The sequence below is a fragment of the Trichomycterus rosablanca genome, chromosome 11 (assembly GCF_030014385.1).
Source record: "Trichomycterus rosablanca isolate fTriRos1 chromosome 11, fTriRos1.hap1, whole genome shotgun sequence".
In the NCBI taxonomy this organism is placed as follows: domain Eukaryota; kingdom Metazoa; phylum Chordata; class Actinopteri; order Siluriformes; family Trichomycteridae; genus Trichomycterus; species Trichomycterus rosablanca.
In genome coordinates, this window is record NC_085998.1 from 2,181,996 (window position 1) to 2,198,794 (window position 16,799).

The following is a 16,799-nucleotide window of genomic DNA, read 5'->3' on the forward strand; positions in this document are numbered from 1 at the left end:
ACACACGCGAGACAGATTGTTAGAAGTGTGTGTATGTGTTAGGAGGGTGTGTGTGTGTTAGGAGTGTGTGTGAGTGTGTTAGGAGTGTGTGTGTGTTAGGAGGGTGTGTGTGTGTGTTAGGAGTGTGTGTGTGTGTGTGTGTGTGTGTGTGTGTGTGTTAGAAGTGTGTGTATGTGTTAGGAGGGTGTGTGTGTGTGTTAGGAGTGTGTGTGTGTGTGTGTTAGGAGTGTGTGTGTGTTAGAAGTGTGTGTGTGTGTGTTAGAAGTGTGTGTGTGTGTGTGTGTGTGTGTGTGTGTTAGAAGTGTGTGTATGTGTTAGGAGGGTGTGTGTGTGTGTTAGGAGTGTGTGTGTGTGTGTGTGTTAGGAGTGTGTGTGAGTATGTTAGGAGTGTGTGTGTGTTAGGAGGGTGTGTGTGTGTTAGGAGTGTGTGAGTGTGTGTTAGGAGTGTGTGTGTGTGTGTGTGTGTGTTAGAAGTGTGTGTGTGTGTTAGAAGTGTGTGTGTGTGTGTGTTAGGAGTGTGTGTGTGTGTGTTAGGAGTGTGTGTGTGTGTGTTAGAAGTGTGTGTGTGTGTGTGTGTGTTAGGAGTGTGTGTGTGTGTGTGTTAGAAGTGTGTGTGTGTGTGTTAGGAGTGTGTGTATGTGTGTTAGAGTGTGTGTGTGTGTGTGTTAGGAGTGTGTGTGTTAGGAGTGTGTGTGTGTGTGTGTGTTAGGAGTGTGTGTGAGTGTGTTAGAAGTGTGTGTGTGTGTGTTAGAAGTGTGTGTGTGTAGTACAGAATTAGCTTGTGTGTGTGTGTGTTAGGAGTGTGTGAGTGTGTGTTAGGAGTGTGTGTGTGTGTGTGTGTGTGTTAGAAGTGTGTGTGTGTGTGTGTGTTAGAAGTGTGTGTGTGTGTGTGTGTTAGAAGTGTGTGTGTGTGTGTTAGGAGTGTGTGTGTGTGTGTTAGGAGTGTGTGTGTGTGTGTTAGAGTGTGTGTGTGTGTGTGTGTGTTAGGAGTGTGTGTGTGTGTGTTAGAAGTGTGTGTGTGTGTGTTAGGAGTGTGTGTATGTGTGTTAGAAGTGTGTGTGTGTGTGTGTTAGGAGTGTGTGTGTTAGGAGTGTGTGTGTGTGTGTGTTAGGAGTGTGTGTGTGTGTTAGGAGTGTGTGTGTGTGTGTGTGTGTGTTGGGAGTGTGTGTGAGTGTGTTAGGAGTGTGTGTGTGTGTGTGTGTTAGGTGTGTAAGTGTGTTAGGTGTGTGTGTGTGTTAGGAGTGTGTGTGTGTGTGTTAGGAGTGTGTGTGTGTGTTAGGAGTGTGTGTGTGTGTTAGGAGTGTGTGTGTGAGTGTGTTAGGAGTGTGTGTGTGTGTTAGAAGTGTGTGTATGTGTTAGGAGGGTGTGTGTGTGTGTTAGGAGTGTGTGTAAGTGTGTTAGGAGTGTGTGTGTGTTAGGAGGGTGTGTGTGTGTGTTAGGAGTGTGTGTGTGTGTGTGTGTTAGAAGTGTGTGTATGTGTTAGGAGGGTGTGTGTGTGTGTTAGGAGTGTGTGTGTGTGTGTTAGGAGTGTGTGTGTATGTGTGTTAGAAGTGTGTGTGTGTTAGGAGTGTGTGTGTGTGTGTGTGTTAGGAGTGTGTGTGTGTGTTAGGAGTGTGTGTATGTGTGTTAGAAGTGTGTGTGTGTGTGTGTTAGGAGTGTGTGTGTTAGGAGTGTGTGTGTGTGTTAGGAGTGTGTGTGTGTGTGTGTTAGGAGTGTGTGTGTGTGTGTGTGTGTGTGTGTTGGGAGTGTGTGTGAGTGTGTTAGGAGTGTGTGTGTGTGTGTGTGTTAGGTGTGTAAGTGTGTTAGGTGTGTGTTAGGAGTGTGTGTGTGTGTTAGGAGTGTGTGTGTGTGTGTGTGTTAGGAGTGTGTGTGTGTGTTAGGAGTGTGTGTGTGTGTTAGGAGTGTGTGTGAGTGTGTTAGGAGTGTGTGTGTGTGTTAGAAGTGTGTGTATGTGTTAGGAGGGTGTGTGTGTGTTAGGAGTGTGTGTAAGTGTGTTAGGAGTGTGTGTGTGTTAGGAGGGTGTGTGTGTGTGTGTTAGGAGTGTGTGTGTGTGTGTGTGTTAGAAGTGTGTGTATGTGTTAGGAGGGTGTGTGTGTGTGTTAGGAGTGTGTGTGTGTGTGTTAGGAGTGTGTGTGTGTGTGTGTTAGAAGTGTGTGTGTGTTAGGAGTGTGTGTGTGTGTGTGTGTTAGGAGTGTGTGTGTGTGTTAGGAGTGTGTGTGTGTGTTAGGAGTGTGTGTGTGTGTTAGGAGTGTGTGTGAGTGTGTGTTAGGAGTGTGTGTGTGTTAGGAGTGTGTGTGTGTGTGTGTGTTAGGAGTGTGTGTGTGTGTTAGGAGTGTGTGTGTGTGTGTGTGTTAGGAGTGTGTGTGTGTGTGTGTGTGTGTGTGTGTTAGGAGTGTGTGTGAGTGTGTTAGGAGTGTGTGTGTGTGTTAGAAGTGTGTGTATGTGTTAGGAGGGTGTGTGTGTGTTAGGAGTGTGTGTGAGTGTGTTAGGAGTGTGTGTGTGTTAGGAGGGTGTGTGTGTGTGTTAGGAGTGTGTGTGTGTTTGTGTGTGTGTTAGGAGTGTGTGTGTGTGTGTGTGTGTTAGAAGTGTGTGTATGTGTTAGGAGGGTGTGTGTGTGTGTTAGGAGTGTGTGTGTGTGTGTTAGGAGTGTGTGTGTGTTAGAGTGTGTGTGTGTGTGTTAGAAGTGTGTGTGTGTGTGTGTGTGTGTGTGTTAGAAGTGTGTGTATGTGTTAGGAGGGTGTGTGTGTGTGTTAGGAGTGTGTGTGTGTGTGTGTGTTAGGAGTGTGTGTGAGTATGTTAGGAGTGTGTGTGTGTTAGGAGGGTGTGTGTGTGTTAGGTGTGTGTGTGTGTGTGTTAGGAGTGTGTGTGTGTGTGTGTGTTAGAAGTGTGTGTGTGTTAGGAGTGTGTGTGTGTGTGTGTGTGTTAGGAGTGTGTGTGTGTGTTAGGAGTGTGTGTGTGTGTTAGGAGTGTGTGTGAGTGTGTTAGGAGTGTGTGTGTGTGTGTGTGTTAGGAGTGTGTGTGTGTGTTAGGAGTGTGTGTGTGTGTGTTAGGAGTGTGTGTGTGTTAGCAGTGTGTGTGTGTGTGTTAGGAGTGTGTGTGTGTGTTAGGAGTGTGTGTGTGTGTTAGGAGTGTGTGTGAGTGTGTTAGGAGTGTGTGTGTGTGTTAGAAGTGTGTGTATGTGTTAGGAGGGTGTGTGTGTGTTAGGAGTGTGTGTGAGTGTGTTAGGAGTGTGTGTGTGTTAGGAGGGTGTGTGTGTGTGTTAGGTGTGTGTGTGTGTTTGTGTGTGTGTTAGGAGTGTGTGTGTGTGTGTGTGTTAGAAGTGTGTGTATGTGTTAGGAGGGTGTGTGTGTGTGTTAGGAGTGTGTGTGTGTGTGTTAGGAGTGTGTGTGTGTGTGTGTTAGAAGTGTGTGTGTGTGTGTTAGAAGTGTGTGTGTGTGTGTGTGTGTGTGTTAGAAGTGTGTGTATGTGTTAGGAGGGTGTGTGTGTGTGTTAGGAGTGTGTGTGTGTGTGTGTTAGGAGTGTGTGTGAGTATGTTAGGAGTGTGTGTGTGTTAGGAGGGTGTGTGTGTGTGTTAGGAGTGTGTGTGTGTGTGTGTGTTAGGAGTGTGTGTGTGTGTTAGGAGTGTGTGTATGTGTGTTAGAGTGTGTGTGTGTGTGTGTTAGGAGTGTGTGTGTTAGGAGTGTGTGTGTGTGTTAGGAGTGTGTGTGTGTGTGTGTTAGGAGTGTGTGTGTGTGTGTGTGTGTGTGTGTTGGGAGTGTGTGTGAGTGTGTTAGGAGTGTGTGTGTGTGTGTGTGTTAGGTGTGTAAGTGTGTTAGGTGTGTGTTAGGAGTGTGTGTGTGTGTTAGGAGTGTGTGTGTGTGTGTGTGTTAGGAGTGTGTGTGTGTGTTAGGAGTGTGTGTGTGTGTTAGGAGTGTGTGTGAGTGTGTTAGGAGTGTGTGTGTGTGTTAGAAGTGTGTGTATGTGTTAGGAGGGTGTGTGTGTGTTAGGAGTGTGTGTAAGTGTGTTAGGAGTGTGTGTGTGTTAGGAGGGTGTGTGTGTGTGTGTTAGGAGTGTGTGTGTGTGTGTGTGTTAGAAGTGTGTGTATGTGTTAGGAGGGTGTGTGTGTGTGTTAGGAGTGTGTGTGTGTGTGTTAGGAGTGTGTGTGTGTGTGTGTTAGAAGTGTGTGTGTGTTAGGAGTGTGTGTGTGTGTGTGTGTTAGGAGTGTGTGTGTGTGTTAGGAGTGTGTGTGTGTGTTAGGAGTGTGTGTGTGTGTTAGGAGTGTGTGTGAGTGTGTTAGGAGTGTGTGTGTGTTAGGAGTGTGTGTGTGTGTGTGTGTTAGGAGTGTGTGTGTGTGTTAGGAGTGTGTGTGTGTGTGTGTGTTAGGAGTGTGTGTGTGTGTGTGTGTGTGTGTGTGTTAGGAGTGTGTGTGAGTGTGTTAGGAGTGTGTGTGTGTGTTAGAAGTGTGTGTATGTGTTAGGAGGGTGTGTGTGTGTTAGGAGTGTGTGTGAGTGTGTTAGGAGTGTGTGTGTGTTAGGAGGGTGTGTGTGTGTGTTAGGAGTGTGTGTGTGTTTGTGTGTGTGTTAGGAGTGTGTGTGTGTGTGTGTGTGTTAGAAGTGTGTGTATGTGTTAGGAGGGTGTGTGTGTGTGTTAGGAGTGTGTGTGTGTGTGTTAGGAGTGTGTGTGTGTTAGAAGTGTGTGTGTGTGTGTTAGAAGTGTGTGTGTGTGTGTGTGTGTGTGTGTTAGAAGTGTGTGTATGTGTTAGGAGGGTGTGTGTGTGTGTTAGGAGTGTGTGTGTGTGTGTGTGTTAGGAGTGTGTGTGAGTATGTTAGGAGTGTGTGTGTGTTAGGAGGGTGTGTGTGTGTTAGGAGTGTGTGTGTGTGTGTTAGGAGTGTGTGTGTGTGTGTGTGTTAGAAGTGTGTGTGTGTTAGGAGTGTGTGTGTGTGTGTGTGTGTTAGGAGTGTGTGTGTGTGTTAGGAGTGTGTGTGTGTGTTAGGAGTGTGTGTGAGTGTGTTAGGAGTGTGTGTGTGTGTGTGTGTTAGGAGTGTGTGTGTGTGTTAGGAGTGTGTGTGTGTGTGTTAGGAGTGTGTGTGTGTTAGCAGTGTGTGTGTGTGTGTTAGGAGTGTGTGTGTGTGTTAGGAGTGTGTGTGTGTGTTAGGAGTGTGTGTGAGTGTGTTAGGAGTGTGTGTGTGTGTTAGAAGTGTGTGTATGTGTTAGGAGGGTGTGTGTGTGTTAGGAGTGTGTGTGAGTGTGTTAGGAGTGTGTGTGTGTTAGGAGGGTGTGTGTGTGTGTTAGGTGTGTGTGTGTGTTTGTGTGTGTGTTAGGAGTGTGTGTGTGTGTGTGTGTTAGAAGTGTGTGTATGTGTTAGGAGGGTGTGTGTGTGTGTTAGGAGTGTGTGTGTGTGTGTTAGGAGTGTGTGTGTGTGTGTGTTAGAAGTGTGTGTGTGTGTGTTAGAAGTGTGTGTGTGTGTGTGTGTGTGTGTTAGAAGTGTGTGTATGTGTTAGGAGGGTGTGTGTGTGTGTTAGGAGTGTGTGTGTGTGTGTGTTAGGAGTGTGTGTGAGTATGTTAGGAGTGTGTGTGTGTTAGGAGGGTGTGTGTGTGTTAGGAGTGTGTGTGAGTGTGTTAGGAGTGTGTGTGTGTTAGGAGGGTGTGTGTGTGTGTTAGGAGTGTGTGTGTGTGTGTTAGGAGTGTGTGTGTGTGTGTGTTAGAAGTGTGTGTATGTGTTAGGAGGGTGTGTGTGTGTGTTAGGAGTGTGTGTGTGTGTGTGTGTTAGGAGTGTGTGTGTGTTAGAAGTGTGTGTATGTGTTAGGAGGGTGTGTGTGTGTGTTAGGAGTGTGTGTGTGTGTGTGTGTTAGGAGTGTGTGTGTGTGTGTTAGGAGTGTGTGTGTGTGTGTGTTAGAAGTGTGTGTGTGTGTGTTAGGAGTGTGTGAGTGTGTTATGAGTGTGTGTGAGAGTGTAGTACAGAATTAGCTTGTGTGTGTGAGTGTGTTAGGAGTGTGTGTGTGTGTTAGGAGTGTGTGTGAGTGTGTTAGAAGTGTGTGTGTGTGTGTTAGAAGTGTGTGTGTGTAGTACAGAATTAGCTTGTGTGTGTGTGTGTTAGGAGTGTGTGAGTGTGTGTTAGGAGTGTGTGTGTGTGTTAGAAGTGTGTGTGTGTTAGGAGTGTGTGTGAGAGTGTAGTACAGAGTTAGCTTGTGTGTGTGAGTGTGTTAGGAGTGTGTGTTAGAGGTGTGTGTGTTAGGAGTGTGTGTTAGGAGTGTGTGTGTGTGTGTGTGTGTGTGTGTGTGTGTGTGTGTGAGAGAACGTGATGATGATGATGATGATGATGATGATGATGATGATCTCACCGTGACAGTCGCCGAGTCTCGTCGTGTCACCGAACTCAACATCCTGTTCAAAACCAGATCTGAAACACACACACACACACACACACACACACACACACACACACACAAAGAGAAATGCAAACGTCAGCCATAGGTTTGTGTGTGCGTGTGTGAATGTGTGTGTGTGTGTGTGTGTGTGTGCTCTTGCATATGTGTGTGTGTGTGTGTGTGTGTGTATCTTGTGTGTGTCCCCTGTATACGTGTGTACGTGTTTGTGATCTTGAGTGTGTGCGTGCATGTGTGTGTATTTGTATGTATGTGTGTGTGTGCGTTTGTAAGTGTGCTCTTGTGTACATGTGCGCTTGTGTGTTTGTGTATCATGCGTATATATGTGATTTTGTGTGTGTGTGTGTGTGTGTGTGTATGTAGTGTACACTTATGTATTTGTTCTTGTGCGTGTGCATGTGTGTGTATCTGTTTAAATGTGTGTATGTGTGTGTCTTGTGTGTGTGATTGTGTGTTCATGTGTGTATGCGCACATATGTGTGTATGTGTATTTTGCATGTGTGTGATTGTGTGTGTGCATGTGTGTTTGTGTAACTTGTGTGTGTTTGTGTCTAGTGTGTAAGTGTGTGTGTGTATACATGTATGTGTGTGTGTATCTTGTGTAAGTGTTTGAGTATCCTGTGTGTGTGATTTTGTTTATGTACGTGTGTGTGTCTGTATCGTGTGTGTGTGTGTGATTGTGTATTTGTGTGTTTGTATCTAGTGTGTAAGTGTGTGTGTGTATACATGTATGTGTGTGTGTATCTTGTGTAAGTGTTTGAGTATCCTGTGTGTGTGATTTTGTTTATGTACGTGTGTGTGTCTGTATCTTGTGTGTGTGTGTGTGATTGTGTATTTGTGTGTTTGTATCTAGTGTGTAAGTGTGTGTGTGTATACATGTATGTGTGTGTGTATCTTGTGTAAGTGTTTGAGTATCCTGTGTGTGTGATTTTGTTTATGTACGTGTGTGTGTCTGTATCGTGTGTGTGTGTGTGATTGTGTATTTGTGTGTTTGTATCTAGTGTGTAAGTGTGTGTGTGTATATACATGTGTGTGTGTATCTTGTGTAAGTGTTTGAGTATCTTTTGTGTGTGATTTAGTGTGTGTGTGTGTTTGTGTAACGTATGTGTGTTTGTATCTAGTGTGTAAGTGCGTGTAACTTGTGTGTTTGTGTGTGTCTGTCTATGTATGTTTTGTGTATGTGTGTGTTTTGTATGTGTGTGTGTATCTTGTGTGTTTGATTTTGTGTATTTGTGTGCATGAGTTTGTGTATGTGTGTGTGTCTTGTATGTGTATTTTGTGTGTGATTCTGTGTATGTGTGCATGTGTGTTTGTATATATTGCGAGTGTGTGTGTGTGTGTGTGTGTGTGTGTGTGATTTTGTGCATGTATGTATGTAAGTGTGTATCTTTTGAATTCTCTCTGTGTGTGTGTGTGTGTGTGTGTGTGTGTGTGTGTACTTACTGTACTGCTGCTGGAATCCTCTCACAAGCTCCATGTGGCATCCAACCACAATACGGATCTCTAGACGCGATACACGCTCTGTAACACACACACACACACACACACACACACACACACACACGGGTCAGTGTAAATGTAGACGTAATATCACCATTAATATAATAATAATGACGTGTGTATGAGTGTGTGTCAATGTGCAGGTATGTGTGTGCAGGTTTGTATGTGTATGAGTGTGTGTGTGCAGGTGTGTGTGTGTGTGTGTGTGTGTGTGTGTGTGTGTGTGTCCTCACTTGTGACAGTTTTTGTGTCTCTCACAGCGGCTGAGAGGAATCCGGACCACACAGCTGGAGAACGCCACGTACAGGGTGTGTGTGTGTGTGTCCAGGTGGAAGGATAAAACCCGCCGCTCGTCCTCGCTGCTCGACAAACATCTGCAGACACAAACATACAAATACTCATTCATTCATTATCAAGGGTTTTATCCTGGTCAGGGTCAAGGTGGACCTGGGTCGACAGGGAAAGGTGTATTACACCTGAAGGAAATGGGCGTGGCTAAAGGAGCACGTGAGGCACATACTTAGCCTGATTGAAGACGTCGATCTCCTCCAGCAGGACGCTGTCGTTCAGGGAGAAGGGCGCGGTCTTCGCCAGCACCTTGTGCACGATTCCCTCCTCGGAGCCGATAAAGACCACCGTGTAGTTCCCGTACGGACCCGCCGCGTTGTCCACCGCCAGCGCCATCAGCCGGTACCTGCAGACACGGAGTCGACCATCAAACACGCCGTTCATTTGATTATCACTCATTCTCTTCTTAAAAGTTTAAGAATTCCCAAGATTGTACTAAATAATCCCAAGATTGTACTAAAGTGTTAAGATTGTACTAAATAATCCCAAGATTGTCCTAAATAATCCCAAGATTGTACCAAATAATTTAAAAATTGTCCTAAATAATCTTAAGATTGTAATAAAAATTCCAAGATTGTCCTAAAAAATCCTAAAATAGTTGGAAATAATCCCAAGATTGTCCTAAATAATTTTAAGATTGTACTAAATAATTTAAAAATTGTCCTAAATAATTTTAAGATTGTCCTAAATAATCCCAAGATTGTACTAAATAATTTACAAATTGTCCTAAATAATCTTAAGATTGTACTAAATAATTTACAAATTGTCCTAAATAATCTTAAAATTGTCCTAAATAATCCCAAGATTGTACTAAATAATTTAAAAATTGTCCTAAATAATCTTAAGATTGTACTAAATAATTTAAAAATTGTCCTAAATAATCTTAAGATTGTCCTAAATAATCCCAAGATTGTACTAAATAATTTTAAAATTGTCCTAAATAATCTTAAGATTGTACTAAATAATTTAAAAATTGTCCTAAATAATCCCAAGATTGTACTAAATAATTTTAAAATTGTCCTAAATAATCTTAAGATTGTACTAAATAATTTAAAAATTGTCCTAAATAATCCCAAGATTGTACTAAATAATTTTAAAATTGTCCTAAATAATCTTAAGATTGTACTAAATAATTTAAAAATTGTCCTAAATAATCTTAAGATTGTACTAAATAATTTAAAAATTGTCCTAAATAATCCCAAGATTGTACTAAATAATTTTAAAATTGTCCTAAATAATCTTAAGATTGTACTAAATAATTTAAAAATTGTCCTAAATAATCTTAAGATTGTACTAAATAATTTAAAAATTGTCCTAAATAATCTTAAGATTGTACTAAATAATTTAAAAATTGTCCTAAATAATCTTAAGATTGTCCTAAATAATCCCAAGATTGTACTAAATAATTTTAAAATTGTCCTAAATAATCCCAAGATTGTACTAAATAATTTAAAAATTGTCCTAAATAATCTTAAGATTGTACTAAATAATTTAAAAATTGTCCTAAATAATCTTAAGATTGTCCTAAATAATCCCAAGATTGTACTAAATAATTTTAAAATTGTCCTAAATAATCTTAAAATTGTCCTAAAAAATCCTAAAATAGTCGGAAATAATCCCAAGATTGTACTAAAAAGTCCCAAGATAACTTGGCAAAATCCCCAAATCCCAAGGAGTGGCGGTACTATCCTTCACGCTACGTGATTGTCGCCCACGCTAACCCCGTGCTAGCTGCTGCCCCGCCGTTACCTGACTCTGGTCTTGGTGAACCAGGGCTCGTCTCCGATGGCGGGCACGGCGGCGTCCATCAGCGGGTGCAGCTTTATAAACTGCAGCGTCTCGTCCGGAAACTCATTTGAGCTTTTGTAGGACTCGGCTGATCCATGAGCGGCGCAGCAACCGGGTCTGTACACACACACACACACACGCACACACGCACGCACACACACACACACACACACACACACACACTCGTTACGCTCCGTCACGCCGTCCACGCTTCCACACGCCTAATTATTCTTTATGAATTATTCAGCCTCCTGTAGCGAGCGCTCGTTAGCCATCTCGCCTCCCTCCGTCTCGCTGTAGAGCCGAAAGTATCTGGACACCCCGTTTTAAAACCACACGCTCTCTTTTTTAAGGGCAGTGGAAGCATGTGTGAGTGTGCCTGTGGGGATTTGTGCCTCTAGTGAGGTCATCCCACTTTTGTATTAAACAGGAGTTGTATAGTTGTGGTTCTGACCTGGGTTTGGGCAGCCTGTCCTCGGGGACGGGCGTCCACACCGAATCTGGAGTCTTCTGCTCCTTGAAGCGTCCGTTAAAGGATCTCTCGATGTCCGGCATGGAGAAGGCGCACACGGCCGAACCTGGAATACTGAAGAACGCATCATGAACACCACCAATCAGTGCCGTTAGCGGCTCTAATAAGCTCGGGTCGTTAAGTACAGGTGTGTGTGTGTGTGTGTGTGAGGGTGAGGGTCGTACCTGTTGAGCTGGGTGGTGAACACGCCCACCACAGACGGGACCCCGTCGATGTCGATGATGTCGGTGATGGACTGCAGGACGTCGAAGTAGAAGAACGATTCTCCGGGGACGGAGCAGTTGAGACGAGCCTTGACGAACGACGTCCAGTGTTTCTCCAGGACCCGCTGGGATCCGCCCACGTCGTTCTTACAGATCCGGGCGACCCGGGAGTACACCGCCTACACCCGGGGATAGAGACGGGCGTTACAGTCAGGGCGAGGGATCTATTAGATGTTGTTTGGATGGTACATGTGAGGGTGAGGGATCTATTAGATGTTGTTTGGATGGTACATGTGAGGGTGAGGGATCTATTAGATGTTGTTTGGATGGTACATGTGAGGGTGAGGGATCTATTAGATGTGGATCTGAGGGTGAGGGATCTATTAGATGTTGTTTGGATGGTACATGTGAGGGTGAGGGATCTATTAGATGTTGTTTGGATGGTACATGTGAGGGTGAGGGATCTATTAGATGTGGATCTGAGGGTGAGGGATCTATTAGATGTTGTTTGGACGGTACATGTGAGGGTGAGTCCCTCAGATGTTTTGGTTCATGCCTGTTGCCGGGTGGAGTCTCCCAAAAAAAGCAGACCTTTCTTGTTTGGCGCAGCTACACCCCAACCTGCCTGTTCTGTCGTGCCCTGTTCTTTCAGTTCCCAGGAACACTGTATAAAGTTGTGTGTGTGTGTGTGTGTGTGTGTGTGTGTGTGTGTGTGTGTCGTACCCGTCCAAGGTTGTTGTGTTCTGCAGCGATCTCTCGGAAGAAGAAGTAAACGTAGTTCCCATAATCCACTGCGTGCAGGAAGTGCGGCTCTGTGGAGACACGGACCGGGTCAGTTCTGACCTGTCGATATATTTCTTTTTAGAGCTGCTGACCTACATGAGTGTGTGTGTGTGTGTGTGTGTGTGTTGTGTTTTAGAGCCACATGAGAGAACCGGACGGGCGTGTCCATCAGCAACAAGATCTTAGCAATGGGCTGTGTCCCAATCCACAACTCTAGGGTATTGCAGGTGCTACAGCAAAGAGGGAACCACCCCACCGTACCCTCCCACGGGCACAGCCGATCGTGTCTGTCGGACGCCCAGCCGGTCCGTAACGAGCGTATCCACTAAACAAACACAGTAACGGCATGTTTACCTTTTAACCACTTGGAGTCGTATTTGATGGTTCTCAGAGCCGATCCGTCTCCCATGCTGCGATAAATCACCGCGTCGCTCGCCAGGAAGTCCGCCACCGTGGCCGAATACAGCTTACCGTCTACGACACACACACACACACACACACAGTTTATCTACACTTCAGTAAGTAGGGTAAGGTTCTGGACTGATGCCAGATAGTCACTGTTGGACCCTTGAGCAACCCTTAACCCACAACTGTAAATGGTGCACCATAAGAGAACCAGAGTACATAATGTAGATCAGTGGTACATCCGGGGTGAAGATACTGGACCAGGATTTGTAACGTTGTTAGTTGCTAGGTAGTCACTGTTGGACCCTTGAGCAAGGCCCTTAACCCTCAGTTGCTCATATTATATGCAGCCCCATTTGTCAGTGTTGTGAATCTGAGAACCTGGTGTATTTTTAGCTATTTAAAGGTTCTCTGTCTTTTATTCCAAAGGTGGGAGAAGCTCAGGGGTTAAAATTCTAAACCAGCAATCGGAAAGTTGCTAGTTCAAGTCCCACTGCTGCCAGGTAGTCACTGTTGGACCCCTGAGCAAGTCTTAATCCTTTATTGGAAACAGTGCACCATACGATAACCGAAGTACATAACAGAGATCAGTGGAAGCTCAGGGGTTAAAGTACTAAATCAGTAGTTGGAAGGTTGCTGGTTCAAGCCCCACCACTGCCAGGCTGACACTGTTGGACCCTTGAGCAAGACCCTCTCTCAACCCTCAATTGCTCATATTATATTCAGTCCCATATTGTCAATGTTGTGAATCCCGGTGTATTTTTGGCTTTTTAAAGATTCTCTTTTACTTATTTCAAAGAGGGTAGAAGCTCAGGGGTTAAAATACCGAACCAGTAATCATAAAGTTGCTAGTTCAAGCCCCACTGCTGCCAGGTTGCCACTGTTGGACCCTTGAGCAAGTCTTAATCCACAATAAGAAACAGTGCACCATACAAGCACCTGAGAACATAGCATAGACCAGTGGGGGCTCAGGGGTGAAGATACTGGACCTGTATTTGTAATGTTGCTAGTTCAAGCCCCACCACTGACCTTAACCCACACTTGGACCCTTGAGCGAGGCCCCTAATTCTCAATTTCTAGGATTGTAATCGACCAGAAATGCGAGTTCATTAGGATTTACGTTTCCATCCGTTTTATCTCACCGGGAGTGAATGAGGGTGTAGGTGAGGGTGAAGGTTCCTGCTCAGGGGTCCAACAGTGGCAGCGCAGCCTTTATTATGTCTGATAACCCAAATGATAGGTGTAGTGGGTATCAAATATAATGCATTGGGTATCAAATATAATACAGTACCCTATAAATACCCTATTGATCACTAAACACCCCCGCACACCCACAGTACACTCGATAGGGTGAAGGATGTGTTTTGACTCTACGCAAGTCAGTGCTGGTACCTGAAAATAGAGCCACGTTGGTCTGCTTGGCATCAAAGGGGCATCGCGCCAACCCACTGATCTCCTCACCGTCGAACTCCAGGTTATCCAGCTACAGAGAGAGAGAGAGGATGTGAGTGTGTGTGTGTACAGGAGATATAAACAATGTGTGTATCATGAGTGTGTGTGTGTGTGTGTGTGTGTGTACCCTGTAGTAACGGCACATGGGGTTGAACCCGTTGGTCCCGCAGATGAAAGCCAGGTCGTCGTTTCTGGGCACCAAAACTTTAATAAAGTTGTGGCACTCGTCCTGAGAGAGAGAGAGAGAGAGAGAGAGAGAGAGGGAGGGAGGTCATCATTCCATTTCACGCTTATCAGACACGCCCAATCTTGTCTGTGTGTAGACGCCTGACAGGTCGATAGCACCGCTGGGGATTAAAACCCTCAGTCCCAGCAGTAGTGGGCAGCGTCATTCACATTTATACCCGGATGAAACACTCACCCGGTGTTTTCCTTTCAGGGCGCAGTTCTCTCGGTCCGCCTGGCTCGACCTCCACGTTAACTTCTGCAATCACAGAACTACGTTACCCACAATTCCACACTCCTCATATGTACTCAAACTGGGTCACAAAGAACCCAAGAAAACAGAACTCCAGACTGATGTGCTTTAATATCATAATGCTAAATTATCACGATATCAGTACTAATATATTATATCACTAACAATATATCAGTACTACTATATCAATACTAATATATTATATCAGTAACAATATATCAGTACTACTATATCAATACTAATATATTATATCAGTAACAATATATCAGTACTACTATATCAATACTAATATATTATATCAGTAACAATATATCAGTATTACTATATCAATACTAATATATTATATCAGTAACAATATATCAGTACTACTATATTGCGATATCAGTACTAACATATCATGATATCAGTACTATTGTTTGGGACACAGCCGTGCCTGCTCAGGTAGAGACGGGGGGTGTGGGATGTTTGGGGAGGGACTCACCCTGTAGGGCGTGATCTCGTTCCTGTACGACTCTCTCAGACTCACTAAATACACCTGATCCCTGTAAACGAGGAGAACAGCGGATTAGCACCACGGCGAGCGGGGATTAGCCGGATCCTCTCAGCGGCCGGACGTGGCGGGAGCTTTTACCTGCCGGCGATGAAGAGCGTGTCCTGGATCCTGGTCATGAGCTGGAAGTCCAGCCGGTGCTGAGACTCGTTCCCCGCCGGCCGACCCCGGAACACCGGGTACTGTCGGGAATCTGGAGCGGAAACAAAAGCTCGGTTTAGAGGGAACAACAGCGCTGGGATGAATTGGAACACCCACTGACATTGGCGCCCAGCTATACAAATCAGGTTTTTTTGTATTGCCGAATGGGCACAAATTCCCACAGACGTACTCCAAGGTCCTGTGAGCTGAAAAGATCACATAGAGTACGCACGCCGCTATCTTGTGTGTGTGTGTGTGTGTGTGTGTGTGTGGCGTCTCACAGTGATGGTCCACGCTGTCGAAGGGGGCGGCGTCCTCGGGGAAGCGGACGGCATGGTTCCGAACCGTTAGCAGCAGCAGCAGGTTGAGAATGGTTACGCCGTTCATCTCCCTCCTCCAAGTTCACACCGCCGCTACTGCACAGTCCCAACTGTTACCTGCACCACAAACACACACGCCGTTAGCATCGCCGCGCAGACAAGTCCGAGTATCAGCCGTGCCTGAGGGAGGGAGGGTGGACAGGGTTTCGTTTCTGCCACAGAACTGCGACCTCTGCTGGTTGGCTGACAGTGTCGAGTTCCACCCCACATGCTAGAACACAGAACAGTGTTGAGGTCTTCTTCACAAACTAGAACACAGAACAGTGTTGCGTTCCAAACACTAGAACACAGAACAGTGGTGAGGTCTTCTCCACAAACTAGAACACGGAACAGTGGTGAGGTCTTCTCCACAAACTAGAACACGGAAAAGTGTTGAGGTCCAAACACTAGAACACAGAACAGTGGTGAGGTCTTCTCCACAAACTAGAACACGGAAAAGTGTTGAGTTCTGTACCAAACACTAGAACACAGAACAGTTTTGAGGTCTTCTCCACAAACTAGAACACAAAACAGTGTTGAGTTCCAAACACTAGAACACAGAACAGTTTTGAGTTCCAAACACTAGAACACAGAACAGTTTTGAGTTCCAAACACTAGAACACAGAACAGTGTTGAGATCTTCTCCACAAACTAGAACATGGAACAGTGTTGAGTTCTGTACCAAACACTAGAACACAGAACAGTGGTGAGGTCTTCTCCACAAACTAGAACATGGAACAGTGTTGAGTTCTACTTTAAACACTAGAACACAGAACAGTGTTGAATTCCAAACACTACAGTAGAACACAGAACAGTTTTGAGTTCCAAACAGAACACAGAACAGTTTTGAGTTCTGTACCAAACGCTAGAACACAGAACAGTGTTGAGTTCCACCCCACACACTAGTACATGGAACAGTGTTGAGTGCCAAACACTAGAACACAGAACAGTTTTGAGTTCCAAACACTAGAACACAGAACAGTGTTGAGTTCTACTTTAAACACTAGACCACTGAAGTGTTGAGTTTTGTACCATCACTAGGGCGTCCTCAGGGCGTCCATTCACTTTGTTAAAAGGGAAGAATTCGAACCCTTGGGAGACCTTTATTCTAGCAACACCACACACACACACACACACACACACACACTCCTGAAAGTCAATCAGGTCATGAGGATCAATGATGTACAGATCAATCACGCCGATCAGTCGGGGCGGGGCTGCGATCGACGGATTCTGATTGGTTGTGGGACGAGAGCAGATTGAGTGCAGTGCTAATTACATAGATCAATACCGCTGTCAGCGTGTGTGTGTGTGTGTGTGTGTGTGTGTGTGTGTCGTTTAAAAGTCGCACCCTGAGAGCTTTCAAAGCACACGCCAGTAACACACACACACACACACACACACACACACACACATACACACACACACTGTTTACATGAATATTCACCTGAACAGAGCTGATTTATATGTGCAGCCTTTAACCTGCATGAGAAGTGTTACTGTAGAAGTGTGTGTATGTGTGTGTGTGTGTGTGTGTGCAGGTCGATTGCTTTCAGCTGGCTTAACCAAGCCCGACACACACACACACACACGGCTACAAAGCTGTTCCTGCAGGCCGGCCTTAAAAACACTTATTTTTCCTAAGACGTTTCCATGATAACAGCGCTGTAGGTGGATTTTTCAACTGTGTTTGGATAAACACACCTTCTGCATAGTGTACATGATCATGATGTCCTCTCGTGTGTGTGTGTGTGTGTGTGTCCTTTTAGAATGAGCTATTCGTCTCTGACCTTTATCTGACCTGTGAACATGAATATCAGTTGCAAATAAACAGACACAATTAAAGCAACACACACACACACACACACACACCAGCATGCCCAGTGCCAACTGTC

The 16,799-nt window shown here is 45.0% G+C and overlaps 1 protein-coding gene across 7 annotated transcripts in view; it reads right to left on the reverse strand.

The window, feature by feature from the left end:
• Positions 1 to 16,799, reverse strand: part of sema6dl (sema domain, transmembrane domain (TM), and cytoplasmic domain, (semaphorin) 6D, like) — a 42,321-nt gene that overhangs the window by 9,389 nt on the left and 16,133 nt on the right. For 6 of the 7 annotated variants that reach the window (XM_063004716.1, XM_063004714.1, XM_063004715.1 and 3 more), the window contains exons 2-16: positions 14,827 to 14,982; positions 14,486 to 14,597; positions 14,336 to 14,396; positions 13,798 to 13,860; positions 13,504 to 13,605; positions 13,317 to 13,407; positions 11,874 to 11,993; positions 11,460 to 11,548; positions 10,698 to 10,915; positions 10,456 to 10,587; positions 9,963 to 10,118; positions 8,386 to 8,559; positions 8,099 to 8,239; positions 7,809 to 7,886; positions 6,321 to 6,379 (exon numbers count right to left, since the gene is read on the reverse strand). In XM_063004716.1, coding sequence (XP_062860786.1) covers positions 6,321 to 6,379; positions 7,809 to 7,886; positions 8,099 to 8,239; positions 8,386 to 8,559; positions 9,963 to 10,118; positions 10,456 to 10,587; positions 10,698 to 10,915; positions 11,460 to 11,548; positions 11,874 to 11,993; positions 13,317 to 13,407; positions 13,504 to 13,605; positions 13,798 to 13,860; positions 14,336 to 14,396; positions 14,486 to 14,597; positions 14,827 to 14,932 — 1,702 coding nt within the window. In that variant the 5' untranslated portion in view covers positions 14,933 to 14,982. Of the gene's footprint in view, positions 1 to 5,950; positions 6,380 to 7,808; positions 7,887 to 8,098; positions 8,240 to 8,385; positions 8,560 to 9,962; positions 10,119 to 10,455; positions 10,588 to 10,697; positions 10,916 to 11,459; positions 11,549 to 11,873; positions 11,994 to 13,316; positions 13,408 to 13,503; positions 13,606 to 13,797; positions 13,861 to 14,335; positions 14,397 to 14,485; positions 14,598 to 14,826; positions 14,983 to 16,799 lie in introns of those variants that run through there. The other variant, XM_063004717.1, reaches the window with a different exon arrangement.